Below are 17,588 nucleotides of genomic sequence, written 5' to 3' on the forward strand. Positions count from 1 at the left end.
CATACTCAAAAATATAGAATAGATTATATATACAAATATATATACTTATATATATATAAATTAATATAATTTAATTAATTATTAATAATAAATAATAATACATGTATATATATCAATTAATATAATTTAATTAATTATTAATAATATATATATATATATATATATATATAACTCAATCAATGGTACTACGGAACAAGGATTAATAACTTATTTACTAAAGAGTTAAATTAACAAAAGGAAGTGAATTTAAATGTTCTAGTTTATAAAAGCACATTATTTTTTTCAAGCAAGACTTTAAAGTAAATCAAATGTTAAAGAGCGTCGTCAGCTGGACCTGCGTCCGAAAAGATTAATATACTTGTAAACAACACGATGACGTGTGCTGCGTTCAAGTAACCCCGCGTGAGCTCCGCTTTTCGGCGTCCTCACGGCGCGAGAGCTGCCACTCGTGGCGGCGGTGGGACGCGACAACGAATACGACGTGTTAAATACACAGTCACGTGATGTTTACAAGTCAAATGAAGCAATTATTATTAAAACAATAAAATGATAGCAGTAAGTTTAAACATAATAAACAGCGAACCGTCCGAGTTCCCATTATTCTCGGCAACACGTGAAGCAGACTCACTCAGGTCACGTGACCCCTTCCTATCCTAGAGCCGCTGAAGGAATGGAGCAGTTTTTTTGTAAACAATCTTGTAAAAACAAACAAAAAACTCCTCCTCCAAAAAGGTGGGCGTTGACAGCGAGCAGCCCGAGCGGTCCCTGAAGCTCACACCGGGTCCTCCCGCTCACCTGTCCGGTGCGGATGCATCCCGGGGGATCATGGACGTGTACGATCTGTTCAGCAGTTGCAGAAAGGGCGACGTCTGCAGAGTCAGGTAAACACAGCTGACCCGTGTGTGCGCGTGCGCGTGCGTGTGTGTGTGTGTTTTCGTCACTGGTGCACACAACGTGATCTAATGCTCGTGTTAAACAGAAAGAAAAAACAAACCTGAACCGTAGGAATAATAACAATAAAGACAGAGCGGTGTCCTCCCGTGTTTACCTCGTTCTCTCGCTTAAGCTCTTTATTGCTCATTACCTTCGCATTGAAAATGCCGGAAGGTTATGTTTTGATCGCCGTGTATTTATTTATTTATTTGTATGCGTGTTATTCGCAAAACTCAAAAAGTATTGAACCGAATCGCATGCAATTTGGTGGGATGATTGTTTATTATCCGGGGACCAGTTGATTAGATTTTGGGATCGATCGGGTCAAAGGTCAAGGTCAAAGGTCATGAACAGGTCAAATCTTCTTGAATCACATGGAATTTGGTGGGATGATTGGTTATTATCCGGGGACCATTTGATTAGATTTTGGGATCAATCGGGTCAAAGGTCAAGGTCATGGAAAGGTCAACATCTTTTTTTTACCATAGCACAATACATTTTTGTCCAATTGGCATGCAACTAATGCCAAAATGTTCATAATTCAATGCCCAATCTTGTGATATGCGAAGGTATGCGCTCTACCGAGTGCCCGTTCTAGTTAAATATGTTAAGAGACACATCAACGTGTGAAAGGCGTAGTGGCGTTTCGAGTGAGGTGTTGATTGAGCAGGACCCTGAACGCATCATTCCAACTGAAGCTTGTTGACAGTGTGTAGACTCGTCCCCGTCATGTCACCTTCAGGTACCTCGTTGAACACAGAGACGTGGACCTCAATGTAAGAGACAAGTGGGACAACTCCCCCCTGTAAGTACTCTGGCTTCTTCATATGAGCACTTCATATCTCATATTTAATATGGCTTTAGTTTGTAAATATGACATATATCTATCTGTTTATCTTATCTCATGTTATCTCCTCATGTTATCTAATGTTATCTCATCTCATGTTATCTAATCTCATGTTATCTCATCTAATGTTATCTCATGTTATCTCATGTTATCTAATCTCATGTTATTTTATCTCATGTTATCTCATGTTATCTCATGTTATCTTATCTAATGTTATCTCATTTTATCTCATGTTATCTCATGTTATCTTATCTAATGTTATCTTATCTAATATTATCTCATGTTATCTCATGTTATCTTATCTCATGTTATCTCATCTCATGTTATCTTATCTAATGTTATCTCATCTCATGTTATCTCATGTTATCTTATCTCATGTTATCTTATCTCATGTTATCTTATCTCATATTATCTCATGTTATCTCATCTCATGTTATCTTATCTAATGTTATCTCATGTCATCTCATCTCATGTTATCTCATGTTATCTTATCTCATGTTATCTCATCTCATGTTATCTTATCTAATGTTATCTCATCTCATGTTATCTCATGTTATCTTATCTCATGTTATCTCATCTCATGTTATCTTATCTAATGTTATCTCATGTTATCTCATCTCATGTTATCTCATGTTATCTTATCTCATGTTATCTTATCTCATGTTATCTTATCTCATGTTATCTTACCTCATGTTATCTCATCTCATGTTATCTTATCTAATGTTATCTTATCTAATGTTATCTCATGTTATCTCATGTTATCTTATCTCATGTTATCTCATGTTATCTCATCTCATGTTATCTCATGTTATCTTATCTCATGTTATCTTATCTCATATTATCTCATGTTATCTTATCTCATGTTATCTTATCTCATGTTATCTCATCTCATGTTATCTTATCTAATGTTATCTTATCTAATGTTATCTCATGTTATCTCATGTTATCTCATCTCAAGTTATCTCATGTTATCTCGTTATCTTATCTCATGTTATCTTATCTAATGTTATCTCATGTTATCTTATCTCATGTTATCTCATGTTATCTCATGTTATCTTATCTCATATTATCTCATGTTATCTTATCTCATGTTATCTTATCTCATGTTATCTCATCTCATGTTATCTTATCTAATGTTATCTTATCTAATGTTATCTCATGTTATCTCATCTCAAGTTATCTCATGTTATCTCGTTATCTTATCTCATGTTATCTCATGTTATCTCATGTTATCTTATCTCATATTATCTCATGTTATCTTATCTCATGTTATCTTATCTAATGTTATCTTATCTCATATTATCTAATGTTGTCTTATTTCATGTTATCGTATCTCATGTTATCTTATATCATGTTATCTTATATCATGTTATCTTATATCATGTTATCTCATGTTATCTTATCTCATGTTATCTTATCTCATGTTATCTCATGTTATCTTATCTCATGTTATCTCATCTCGTGTTATCTTATCTCATGTTATCTCATCTCATGTTATCTTATCTCATGTTATCTCATATTATCTCATCTCATGTTATCTTATCTCATGTTATTTTATCTCATGTTATCTCATATTATCTCATCTCATGTTATCTAATCTCATGTTATCTTATCTCATGTTATCTAATGTTATCTTATCTCATGTTATCTCATCTAATGTTATCTCATGTTATCTCATGTTATCTTATCTCATGTTATCTTATCTCATGTTATTTTATATCATGTTATCTCATGTTATCTCCTCATGTTATCTAATGTTATCTCATCTCATGTTATCTAATCTCATGTTATCTCATCTAATGTTATCTCATGTTATCTCATGTTATCTAATCTCATGTTATTTTATCTCATGTTATCTCATGTTATCTCATGTTATCTTATCTAATGTTATCTCATTTTATCTCATGTTATCTCATGTTATCTTATCTAATGTTATCTTATCTAATATTATCTCATGTTATCTCATGTTATCTTATCTCATGTTATCTCATCTCATGTTATCTTATCTAATGTTATCTCATCTCATGTTATCTCATGTTATCTTATCTCATGTTATCTTATCTCATGTTATCTTATCTCATATTATCTCATGTTATCTCATCTCATGTTATCTTATCTAATGTTATCTCATGTCATCTCATCTCATGTTATCTCATGTTATCTTATCTCATGTTATCTCATCTCATGTTATCTTATCTAATGTTATCTCATGTTATCTCATGTTATCTTATCTCATGTTATCTCATCTCATGTTATCTTATCTAATGTTATCTCATGTTATCTCATCTCATGTTATCTCATGTTATCTTATCTCATGTTATCTTACCTCATGTTATCTCATCTCATGTTATCTTATCTAATGTTATCTTATCTAATGTTATCTCATGTTATCTCATGTTATCTTATCTCATGTTATCTCATGTTATCTCATCTCATGTTATCTCATGTTATCTTATCTCATGTTATCTTATCTCATGTTATCTTATCTCATGTTATCTCATCTCATGTTATCTTATCTAATGTTATCTCATGTTATCTCATCTCAAGTTATCTCATGTTATCTCGTTATCTTATCTCATGTTATCTTATCTAATGTTATCTCATGTTATCTTATCTCATGTTATCTCATGTTATCTCATGTTATCTTATCTCATATTATCTCATGTTATCTTATCTCATGTTATCTTATCTCATGTTATCTCATCTCATGTTATCTTATCTAATGTTATCTTATCTAATGTTATCTCATGTTATCTCATCTCAAGTTATCTCATGTTATCTCGTTATCTTATCTCATGTTATCTCATGTTATCTTATCTCATATTATCTCATGTTATCTTATCTCATGTTATCTTATCTAATGTTATCTTATCTCATATTATCTAATGTTGTCTTATTTCATGTTATCGTATCTCATGTTATCTTATATCATGTTATCTTATATCATGTTATCTTATATCATGTTATCTCATGTTATCTTATCTCATGTTATCTTATCTCATGTTATCTCATGTTATCTTATCTCATGTTATCTCATGTTATCTTATCTCATGTTATCTCATCTCATGTTATCTTATCTCATGTTATCTCATATTATCTCATCTCATGTTATCTAATCTCATGTTATCTTATCTCATGTTATTTTATCTCATGTTATCTCAAATTATCTCATCTCATGTTATCTAATCTCATGTTATCTTATCTCATGTTATCTAATGTTATCTTATCTCATGTTATCTTATCTCATGTTATCTCATGTTATCTCATCTCATGTTATCTCATCTAATGTTATCTCATGTTATCTCATGTTATCTTATCTCATGTTATCTTATCTCATGTTATTTTATATCATGTTATCTCATGTTATCTCATCTCATGTTATCTAATCTCATGTTATCTTATCTCATGTTATCTCATGTGCTCTTCAGGTATTACGCGTGTCTCTGTGGTTATGAGGAGCTGGTCCAGTACCTGTTGGCGAATGGTAAGGTTGTTATTACATAATTAATTAATAACTAAGTGATGCACACAGAACTGCTCTCAGCAGTACTCCTACTTTTACAATAATATAATAACAATGATGATGATGATAATGATATTAATAATAATAATAATAATGTTAACAATACTAATACAAATATAAGAACAATAATTATAATTATAAAAATACGTATGATGGTAATAATAATAATGATGACAATAACGATAATAATACCAATCATAAAAATAATAATGATCATAATAATAAAAATAGTAAAAATAATAATTAGAATGATAAAAATAATACTAACTAGAATGGGCACTCGGTAGAGCGCATACCTTCGCATATCACAAGATTGGGCATTGAATTATGAACATTTTGGCATTAGTTGCATGCCAATTGGACACAAATGTATCGTGCTATGGCAAAAAAAGATTGTGACCTTTCCATGACCTTGACCTTGACCTTTGACCCGATTGATCCCAAAATCTAATCAAATGGTCCCCGGATAATAACCAATCATCCCACCAAATTTCATGCCATTCAAGAAGATTTGACCTGTTCATGACCTTTGACCTTGACCCAATTGATCCCAAAATCTAATCAACTGGTCCCCGGATAATAACCAATCATCCCACCAAATTCCATGCGATTCGGTTCAATACTTTTTGAGTTCTGCGAATAACACGCATACAAATAAATAAATAAATGCACGGCGATCAAAACATAACCTTCCGCATTTTCAATGCGAAGGTAATAATAATGATGTTAATAATAATGATAATAATAAGAAGAAGAATGATTATCATAATAAAAGTGGTAAAACGATCATAGTGTGACGTCGTATTGAGCATGAAAAGTTGTCTTGTATAAATCGCATATTTGTTTGTTGTTGTTATTGTTGGTGACTTGGCTTTCAGGAGCCAAGGGCGAAGCCAACACGGTCAACGGAGAGCGCTGCATGTACGGCTCTCTGAACGAATCGGTCTGCCGCCTGCTCAAAGACTACAAGTGCATCAGCGCGCGCGCCATGCGGCGCGGAGACTTCAGATACTTCATGCGCACGTGAGTCAAAGGATCCGCTCCACCAGGGGGCGCCACTCACACCTTCTTTAGGGCCAGTCACTCCCCCGCTGACTGAAACCCAGGGGCACTGAAACATTCATGGGGCACTTTTTGAAACTTGTGAAATAACATTTAACCTTTTGTTAAAAAATTATATATATACTTATTTAGGCTCACAGGATATGAGCAATTGTCATCAAATGATAATAATAATAAGACTAGTAGGTAATAATAAGACTATTAGGCAATAATAAGACTATGAGGCAATAATAAGACTATTAAACAAGAATAAGACTATGAGGCAATAATAAGACTATGACTTTCTGTCTACCACGTATTTCTCCACGATATATTTCCCTCTAAAACTTGTGATCTCCGTATCTTCGTATCAGTGACACGACAGAACTATATTTTACCATCGCATCGTAACCCGCCTCGTCCTCTGTCCTCTGTCCTCAGGCTGCTGGAGCAGGGCACGCACGCCGACTTCCACTTCCTGGTTCACGGGCAAATGTTCACGGCCCACCGCTGCGTCCTCAGCGCTCGCTCAGAGTACTTCGCCGAGATGTTTGAGACCAAGTGGAAAGGGAAGAGCGTGGTCACCCTGAAGCACCCTCTGGTAGAGACACCTAATGCTGGATTATGAGCCTTCCGATTGGACGGACGCGTTTTATGACGCAATCACGCCGGCGCGCTGTGTCTAACTGTATGGATGAAAGACGTTTTTTTATTTTCTATGTGTGTCTCTGTGTATGTCTCTGTGTGTCTCTCTCTTTGTGTGTGTGTGTGTGTGTCTGTGTGTGCGTCTCTGTGTGTGTCTCTGTTTCTCTGTGTGTCTCTGTGTGTGTGTCTCTGTGTGTGTGTTTCTCTCTGTGTGTCTCTGTGTGTGTGTCTGTGTGTGTGTCTCTGTGTGTGTGTGTCTCTGTGTGTGTCTGTGTGTGTGTGTCTCTGTGTGTGTGTGTCTCTATGTGTGTGTGTGTCTCTGTGTGTGTGTGTCTCATGTGTGTCTCTGTGTGTAGTGTGTCTCTGTGTGTGTGTGTCTCTGTGTGTGTGTACGTGTCTATATGTGTGTCTCTGTGTGTGTGTCTCTCTGTGTGTGTGTGTGTCTGTGTGTGTGTGTCTATGTGTCTGTGTCTGTATGTGTGTGTGTCTCTGTGTGTGTGTCTCTGTGTGTCTGTGTCTGTGTGTCTCTGTGTATGTGTGTTCTGTGTGTGTGTCTCTGTGTGTGTGTCTATATGTGTATGTCTGTGTGTGTGTCTCTATGTCTGTGTGTGTGTATGTGTATGTCTGTCATGTGTCTCTCTGTGTGTGTGTATATATATCTGTGTGTGTGTGTCTCTGTATGTGTGTATCTATATGTATATGTCTCTGTGTATATCTCTGTGTGTGTCTCTATATATCCTATGTGTGTCTCTGTGTGTGTGTGTGTATGTATATGTGTCTCTGTGTGTCTCTGTGTATGTGTGTGTGTCTCTGTGTCTGTCTGTGTATGTGTATGTCTCTAATATGTGTGTCTCTGTGTGTATGTGTCTGTGTATGTGTGTCTCTGTGTGTGTCTATGTGTGTCTCTTTGTGTATGTGTGTGTATGTCTCTATGTGTGTATATGTGTCTCTGTGTATGTGTGTGTGTATGTCTCTATCATGTGTGTCTCTGTGTGTGTCTCTATGTCTCTCTGTGTGTGTGTGTGTGTGTCTCTGTGTGTGTGTGTATCTCTGTGTGTGTGTCTCTGTGTGTGTGTGTGTATCTCTGTGTGTGTGTGTGTGTCTCTGTGTGTGTGTGTGTGTGTATCTCTGTGTGTGTGTGTATCTCTGTGTGTATGTGTCTCTGTGTATGTCTGTGTGTGTGTGTCTCTGTGTGTGTGTGTGTGTGTGTGTCTCTATCTCTGTGTGTGTCTGTGTGTGTGTGTGTCTGTGTGTGTGTCTGTGTGTGTGTGTGTCCGTGCGTGTGTCTCTCTGTGTATGTATGTATGTGTGTGTGTGTCTGTATGTGTGTGATGTCTCATCTGTACAGTAATAATGTCTCAATGTCTCTGTATGTGTGTCTCTGTGTATGTGTGTCTCTGTGTGTGTGTGTCTCTGTGTGTCTCTATGTCTCTGTGTGTGTGTATATGTGTGTGTCTGTATGTCTCTGTGTGTGTGTGTGTATAATATAATGTATATATCTCTGTGTGTAATGTATGTGTGTATGTCTATGTATAATATTAATATATGTGTGTGTATCTGTATTATGTATGTCTCTCTATGTGTATGTCTGTGTCTCTATATATCTCTATGTATGTATGTCTCTATGTGTCTATGTGTATCTCTAATTGTGTCTCTGTGTATATTGTGTATGATCTCTGTGTGTGTGTGTGTGTGTGTCTCTGTGTGTGTATGTGTGTGTGTCTCTGTCATGTGTAATGTCTCTATGTGTGTGTGTAGTGTGTCTCCTGTATGTCTCTGTGTGTGTGTGTCTCTCTGTGTGTATGTGTAGTATGTCTCTATGTATGTGTCTCTGTGTGTGTGTGTGTGTCTGTGTGTGTGTGTCTCTGTGTGTGTGTCTGTGTGTGTGTATGTGTGTGTGCTCTGTGTGTGTGTGTGTATGTCTATATATATAATCTATGTATATAATATATATGTCTCTGTGTGTGTCTCTCTGTGTGTGTCTCTAATGTGTGTGTGTCTCTGTGTGTGTGTGTCTCTCTTTATTGTGTGTGTGTCTCTGTGCTGTGTGTATGTGTATATGTGTGTCTGTGTGTCTCTGTGTGTGTGTGTCTCTGTGTGTATGTCTCTGTGTGTGTGTCTCTGTGTGTATCCTCTGTGTGTGTGTGTGTGTGTGTAATAATGTGTCTCCTATGTGTCTGTGTGTCTCTGTGTGTGTCTCTGTGTGTGTGTCTCTGTGTGTGTGTGTGTATACATGTCTCTCTATGTGTGTGTGTGTGTGTGTGTGGCCAATGTCTCTCTATGTGTCTGTGTGTCTCTGTGTGTGTGTGTCTCTGTGTGTGTGTGTGTCTGTGTGTATGCGTCTCTCACAGAAAGCTGCATGCCGATGTGTTGCAGCTGAAGGAAAACCTCCTGCTGGGCGAGAGAAGTTTCAACTCAGATCTGTTGAGCATTGGGTTGAACTGAAGAGAAATGAGAAGGAGCTCACCTTGTACCATCTTCTTCTTCTTCTTCTGTGTTTCTGACAGCTACATCTTTAGTTACTTTTCTGCATCATCAGGATTCCAACTACATACATCGGTCCAGTTCGGCCCTCTTCCCGGACCACTGGACCCCCACTCCAATATACTTCCTAGCTCTCTTCCTTCATCCTAGTCTCTCATTTCTTTAACATGACCTTCCTGACCTGTATTTATTGCATGTGGTGACAATGTTGTGTTTCTGGTGCCTGTGGCACTCACAAGAATCCCGGTTGGTGTTCCCCATCACAAATAACATAAATAGCTGTGCCCCAATCCTCAATCTTGCCATTGTGACTTCTTCCTCCTGTTTCACTCTGACTTTCACCCCGCTCCTTTGCTGGATTGAGTACAGTGTCTCCCCTCGTCTCTCCTGGTCCCATTGGCATTTACACGCCTATTGGGTCTTCCGCCAGTAGTACACTTCCCTCTACATTCAGGAGTAACTATATCTACTTGTACTCTATTTCCTTTGGTACTTGTTTGGCTAGTTTGTCCACTTTCTCATTCCTCAGATACCATAGGCGTACCATAAACATACTACTTCAATTACTGCTCCTGCTCAGGTATTATCAATATAAACAGTAGATCTTGTCGGCGTTTGGACAGACATTCCAGACTGTAGTGTGACATGGGTCACTGCACAGGACTTGCCTGGTCTTTGTTCTCAATCCACTCTAATGCCAAGACAATTGCTGTGCAATTCAACTGAATACAGCCAGAAATCAAAGTGCATTTGTAGATTTCATAATTTTGCTAGGACTGAAACAGCAGACCTGTACCTCAACACAGATCTTTAGATCATCATTGGCTCTACCCCTACTCGTATTCAGCTGTGTGCTCATAGACTCGCTCACCAGATCAGGATTATTTTGTTTACCTTAAATCTTATGCTCCATCCTCTCTTCAGCAACCCGCACAGGAGTTGTCGGCCAAATAACCAATGCGGATAAAGCTCCATCTCAAGAGACTCCACAAACTCTTTCTTCCTCCTATCAACCAACCTAAGTCTTTACCACTTTGTACTTTAAACTTGTCTCTAGTACTAGTTGGATAGCTACCCTCATGACCTCTCAAATGTGCCAATAACTTCTTATGATTGCTTTCTGCGAAGACCAGTGGCATTTCTCCGGTCTCTGCGCCCGGATGGCGCACCTGGGTGATGTTGCCTGCCCCTATACAGATTCTCAAGGCCCCTGGCCTCTGGATAACATCTCGCTGTAGAAGTGGGGTTTCTGGAAGCTGACCCATATGCTACACTACCATAATCTAATCTGGATTTAATTAGATCTTTGTACATTATTGCAGTGAGAGATGCAACCTCTGCTCCCCAGTCCCAACCCCTACAGACATCTCAATACATTCATTTACTTTTTACACTTATATTCTAACGTTTTTAATGTGGATCCTTCCATGTTAATCTGCTGTCAAAGTGGTGCTCCTAAAAACAGAAACGTCTCTACTATTTCTAAATTGCTCCCCATACAGCTTCAGCTGACAGTTTCCCCCCTAGTTCTCAAATCTTGTAAAGGCATTACTTTAGTTTTTTCTGCTGAAAATCTGAATCCCATTTCTTCCCCCACACCTTTCAACTTGTTTTTATCCACTTCACACAGATTTTTTAACAATATGTATTCCAGTTTCTAAGCTTTTTTCCATAGAGCCCCATCATCACCATGAACGATAGTGACCTTCCCACATCACAGTTGAGACCTTTCCAAAGATGCTCACATTTTAATTGCAATGGAAAATAAAATAGGACTTCTACCACTCCCATATGAGGTGTCCCACTTTCTACCTCAGAATGTTCTTGACGCTTTCAGTCCCCTCACTTTTACCTGGAATAGTTCTTTTATCTAGAAATTCCCTAACCCAATTAAACAGTTTCACTCTGAATTCCTATTAGGTAGGCTTTTAATCAGCCCGGCCCTTCCTCCATAGCATATCATCACTTTTGCCATCAAAAATACCTGCTGCCTGACAGTTTCTTTGTTAACCTGTGCCTTTCTTACCTCATCTTCTAAACATGCAGATTGAATCCAAGGGTTCCCCTACGCTTCCTAAATCCGCTAACACATACTAGTATCAATGTTTCTCTATAGTACATTAATCTCCTCGTTTACCATCCGTTCCATAAACTTGTCATATATTCGACGTTAGGGCTTGAATTGGCCTATAATTTGATCGAGTTACTGGCATCTTTCCCTGGCTTCACTTATAGGGACAATCACAGCCTCCTTCCACCTTGCTGGTATGCTGCCTTCCTCCACACTTGATTATACAATGTTAACAATCTCCACTTAATTGTTTTGCCATAATGTAACATCTGTCATCCATTTCCTAGAGGCAGTCATTCCAACAGGTAACTACTCTTATTAGCTCCCCTATTGTAAATGGATTGCATAATTCATCTTCTAATATCCTCCTTCTTCCTCAAGCCTCCCTATTATTATACATCTTGTTTCCTCTCGAGTTACTTCCCTTCCTCAGACAGATATTTGTTGCTGTATCTTTGCAAATGCTTTAGCCAACATAACAGCTTTCTCTTTATTAGTCACCGCTACCTCTTCCTCCAGCTTTTTAGTACCAGGATAAACTCCACTCTCTTCTGTCCCGCCCATCTTTCTAATCATTTCCCCATATTTCTCCCTACTGGTGTTTGTATTTCCAACTGTCTCACAAAACTTCCTCCAGTATGTCCTCTTTGCCTGCCTTATTGTCTTTCCGCAGCTACACACTAATACTGAGCTTTTTGAACTGTATCATATACTACAGTAGTTATGGGTTCTTTTCATTAACTTGAATGCCCTGTTTCTATTTCTAAACTTAGCCTCTTTAAGTATTGGTCCACCATGGTACTGCTTTTTCTACTTGCTTTTCCTTTACTTTTTGGGATGGACTCCTAGAAGCTAGCTGCCCTAATGCCTTCCTACTATCCTTATCATTTAGGCTTTCTGGGCATATCACCCATTAATCTGCTCAGATGCCCATCACTCTTTCTTCAAATCTCTTCCATTTGGCTTTCCCAAAGACCCATTTTTCGCCTGACTGTTCACTGCTGACATCACGAGATATTTGTTTTACAAAATATCAGGTAAGTGATCACTGCCTATAGTTCCCTCATGATGCTTTCCAATCACACTGCCGCAATGTTACTCAAACACTAATGTTGGGTCCAGCACAGACTCCTTTCCTGTGCTGACGGCCAATCTGGTTTTACTTCCATCATTTAGCGACGACTAAATTCCCTAACATCTAATAGTTCTTCTATAGTTTGACCATTGCCATCAAATGTAATTCCACTCCCCCATAATGTTATCAATCGTTTCAAGTCCCCCACACCCATACTATACTATACAGCCTCATGTGGGAGTGGGCGGCGCCATCATCTGCCTGCTGGCCGAGGCTCAGTCGCGCCTGGATGGAACCGGTGTCTCTGTGAGAGTCACTGCTGACTTCTCCGGTGGGAACATTTAACACCATCCAGCCCACCACTGCTGCTGGAAGTGGAGAAGCTACTTAGGTGGCTTGATGTAATAGACGCGTCCACCATCCTCCCTGGATCACTGACTACCCTCACAGGCAGACCACAGTTTGTCGGCGGAAATGGCGCGTGTGCTGAGCGGGGTCAGTGATGCTGGAGCCCCACAGGAACTGTTCCTGTCTCCCTTCCTCTTCCCCCTGTACACCCAAGTGACTGCAGTACAGCACGGGTCATGCCATCACAAGAAAGTACTCTGGCCATGACTCCTGCAGTAGGTCCAGGTGTGGGGATGGAGCGGAGGAGGACAGGGCAGTGGTGAGTAACTTTGTAAAGAGTGGGCGATGAGAGACCTGCAGCGAAACAGGCGTGGCCCAAGACCAAGAAAGATAGTGGTAGACTTCGGGACTCCTCCACCTCTGGTATCTGGGGTGGGCGTGGACATGGTGGGACGGTACCTGGTGGAGAGGACCAAATTACCCTGGTGAGAGGACCAAGTACAAGCGTCCTCCATGACAACCGACTGAACTGGAAAGCCAACATCAACCTTCTAACCACAAGAAGGAGTCAACTCTTTGTCCTAGGAAAAGCAGTCCTTCTCAACGTGTGCGGCAAGATCTGGGTTATTCTGCCAGTCGGTTGTGGCCGGTGTGTGCGCTTTGCTGATGTCTGCTGAAACAACATGAACCCGGTAACCTGTACGTCTCAACAAACTGGTTGGGCTGGCTCCATCATCGGCTGCCGGCTGGAGCACCTGGAACAGGTGGTGGAGAACGTTGAAGAAACATGTCCATATTGAACAGCCGGACTTCCCTCACCTGCAGGGACAGGAGGACTTTCTCCAGCGTCCTCCGCGCTCCGCTGCCACACAGAGGACAGAATGGGAGAACATTTATGCACGCGTAGCTGAGCTCTGCAACAAGTCCACCTCTTGCCAGATCCACTTAATTACAATAACTGCAACAGCAATAACTTGAATACTTACACTATGTTGATCTGCACTTCCACATCTCATTTGTTTTGCACTGCATTCACATTTCATTTCATTTCACTCTGCACTCCTTTACCTTGCTTTTACCCTCTATCTATATTTAATATTTTTTGTGTTACAGTCTGTCGGTGTTGTGTGTGTGTATTATATTTACATATATATTTTGTTTATGTTCTTTTATTTGTAGCCTTCTTCTGTATCTTTCATCCTGTTTCTTATGTATTTTTGTGTTTTGTTTTTATTCTTGTGTGTTGCTGCTGCTGCTGTCACTGACAAATTTCCCAAGGATTAATAAAAGTATATATCTATCCTATCTATCTATCTATCTATCTATCTATAACTTGTCGATCTTGTCCTTCTATTTCTTTCAATTCTCTCAATTCTAAATTTTACACATGGATTCCTATTAATTCCACTTCCACCAAATTCCTTCCTCTCACTCCAAACTTCCCGCTACCACATGCTCCCCTTTTCTTTATACCCAGTACCCTATGGGGAATCAGCCTTCTTTATAAAAGCTAACACAGCCCTCCTTGTCCTTCTTTCCTGTATCTCTTCAATTGATACATACCCATTTTATTACTGGGGTCCAATCTTTGGCTTTAGCCACGATTCTTATATACAGGGAACATCTGGTTTCTCCCTTCTGCTATCTCTCCTATACATTTCTTAAGCTCCTGCCATTGGAAACTAAACGTCTTGCATTCCATTGAAGTATTAACATGATTATCCCCAATCCACAGCTGTGCAAGCTGGCTTGCCTGTACACTAAGACGGTCTCTCACTTCCTCCATTTTTAAACCTATCACGCCTCAAGATGATGTACTGCTGCTTTAACAATTATTTGAATCCTTTCAGTTTTGACTTAACCTCATGCAGTTGCATTTTATCACCCCTGCTATGAAAGTCACCAACTTCTCCTTCTCTGCCATTGCCCTGATTTTATCATTTTCTTTCTGCTTCCACTGCCATTTGGACTTCTCATTGATACCCTCCTCTGGCTTCAACTTCTCCTGCCTCGCCAACAGCAACTGCTTCTGCCAAGTTACATTTCCTTTCCTTCTTGTTTGTTGGACTTCCACCTCCTTCATTGTTCCACATCCCCAATGCGCAACGCCTATGCTCTCCACCGCAAGTTGCAGCACTTGTTGGCTGAACTCCTTCTCACACTTTCCATATTCATGTTCTCCTCCACACCTGGCACCTGGCACACTGCTTGTCTTTCCTCTGCACACTTTTGCCACACATGCCCAAATTCCTGACATTTTGAAACACCTCACTGTGGTTTTGGTGTTACCAAAACTCCCTTCCCACTCTGTATTTCACCAGATCCTGGCAATACAGTTCATAGGCTAATGGCACTTTCATCAAAACTCAGCCAAATTGTTTCAGTTTCCTTTTCTCTACTCCTCTTGTCATTCTTTTAGCTTGCTCTTGCTTTGCTCTAGCGTGCTATTAAGCTGCGCCACCAGATCCTTCATATTCATACTCAAGGGTACTCCAGATATCACTCCTAATCATTTGGCCTCATTCTCCCCACTTTCGCCACTTTAAAAGCACTTTTATCTGTCCAACCATGGCAAGTGTTTTGCCCTTATCAACATTCCTTACTATTGCACAATTAAGAGATCTCCCAAGACCGCTTGCATACTTCACTTCTCCCAATTGTGCTCCCCTAATTACTTTGGTCAGTTTTAATGGATCAATTTCTTAACTCCCTCCTTCTCTTTCAAATCATTATCACTACATTCTGTAGTTCTGTCTTTGGTTCTCCAACTTCCTCTTCTTCACTTTCTCAGTTTCACTTTAAAATTCTCTTTTCCTCTTTTCTTCTTCCTTGTCTTTTCCCACTCATTCTCCCTCCCTCTTGCCTCTCTACCACTTGGCTCCATGCCATCACTGTCTCCTCTGCTCCAGCTGACCTTCAGAGTAAGAAGTCCGACTTCCGGGTCGACTGTGACTACCTGTTAACTCTCTTCCCTGACCGACGAAGCCGCACCATGAAAACTTTTCAAAACCAGCAAAAGCTCGCGCAAAATCAGCTCCCTCTCCGCTAGGAATGGCTACCGCTCCCATAGCAACTGTAGCTCTCCATTCAGATGTTAATGTATCCCGCAATCCCACAGCTCTGGTACAAAGCGCTTCGCTCCGGCTCCTCCCTGATCACCGCTCCTCGCCCTTGCCGCCATGACACTTCCTGTGCTTCATTGTACCTGCAAAAAAAAATTAAGTATATATAAAAATAAAAAAAAAAATACATACGCTCTAATATTTGCCCTTTATTGTGATTTGTGGAGAGAACCAGTGAGAAGGAATGGGACTTTGTAGAGATGAAGACACGTTTATTATAATGAACATCTGTAAACTTTAAAATATATATATTTTTATTGACAAAATGTAAAATACAAAGAAATTCAGGTAAAATGTGCCTTTGTGTGGGTAGATGGAATATACATACTCAAAAATATAGAATAGATTATATATACAAATATATATACATATATATATATAAATTAATATAATTTAATTAATTATTAATAATAAATAATAATACATGTATATATCAATTAATATAATTTAATTAATTATTAATATATATATATATATATATATATAACTCAATCAATAAATGGTACTACGGAACAAGGATTAATAACTTATTTTACTAAAGTTAATTAACAAAAGGCTAAGTAATTTAAATGTTTCTAGTTTATAAAAGCTATTTTTTCAAGCAAGACTTTAAAGTAAATCAAATGTTTAAGGCGTCGTCAGCTGGACCTGCGTCCGAAAAGATTAATATACTTGTAAACAACACGATGACATGCTGCATTTCAAGTAACCCCACGCGTGAGCTCCGCTTTTCGGCGTCCTCACGGCGCGAGAGCTGCCACTCGTGGCGGCGGTGGGACCGCGACAACGATACGACGTGAAATACGGTCACGTGATGTTTACAAGTCAAATGAAGCAATTATTATTAAAACAATACAAAATGATGGCAGTAAGTTTAAACATAACCAAACAGCGAACCGTCCGAGTTCCCACATTATTTCTCGGCAACACGTAAACAGAACTCACTCAGGTCCATGCCTTGCCCTATCTAGAGCCGCTGAAGGAATGGAGCAGTTTTTTGTAAACAGTCTCTTGTAAAACAAACAAAAACTCCTCCTCAAAAAAGGTGGGCGTTGACAGCGAGCAGCCCGAGCGGTCCCTAAACTCACACCGGGTCCTCCCGCTCCTGTCCAGTGCGGATGCATCGGGGGATCATGGACGTCTTGATCTGTTCAGCTTGGTTGCAGAAAGGGCGACGTCTGCAGAGTCAGGTAAACACAACGAAAGCTGACCCGTGTGTGCGCGCAATGCGCGTGCGGTAATGTGTGTGTGTTTTCGTCACTGGTGCACACAACGTGATCTAATGCTCGTGTTAAACAGAAAGAAAAAACAAACCTGAACCGTAGGAATAATAACAATAAAAGACAAACAGTGTCCTCCCGTGTTTACCTCGTTCTCTCGCTTAGCTCTTTGTTGCTCATTACCTTCGCATTAAGAAAATGCCGGAAGGTTATGTTTTGATCTCGCCGTGTTATTTGTTTATTATTGTATCGTGTTGACCATAGAAACTCAAAAGTGAT

General features: G+C 39.3%; 1 protein-coding gene across 1 annotated transcript in view; it reads left to right on the forward strand.

Annotated features, from left to right (window-relative positions):
- Nucleotides 1-226: 226 nt before the first annotated feature.
- LOC130198910 (sodium- and chloride-dependent taurine transporter-like) overlaps nt 227-17,588 on the forward strand; it is a 60,961-nt gene continuing 43,599 nt past the window's right edge. The window contains exons 1-5 of the mRNA XM_056422015.1: nt 227-881; nt 1,676-1,738; nt 5,209-5,264; nt 6,182-6,326; nt 6,786-6,945. Coding sequence (XP_056277990.1) covers nt 826-881; nt 1,676-1,738; nt 5,209-5,264; nt 6,182-6,326; nt 6,786-6,945 — 480 coding nt within the window. The 5' untranslated portion in view covers nt 227-825. The remainder of the gene's footprint in view (nt 882-1,675; nt 1,739-5,208; nt 5,265-6,181; nt 6,327-6,785; nt 6,946-17,588) is intronic.

Source organism: Pseudoliparis swirei, chromosome 9 (assembly GCF_029220125.1).
Source record: "Pseudoliparis swirei isolate HS2019 ecotype Mariana Trench chromosome 9, NWPU_hadal_v1, whole genome shotgun sequence".
NCBI classification, from domain to species: Eukaryota; Metazoa; Chordata; class Actinopteri; order Perciformes; family Liparidae; genus Pseudoliparis; species Pseudoliparis swirei.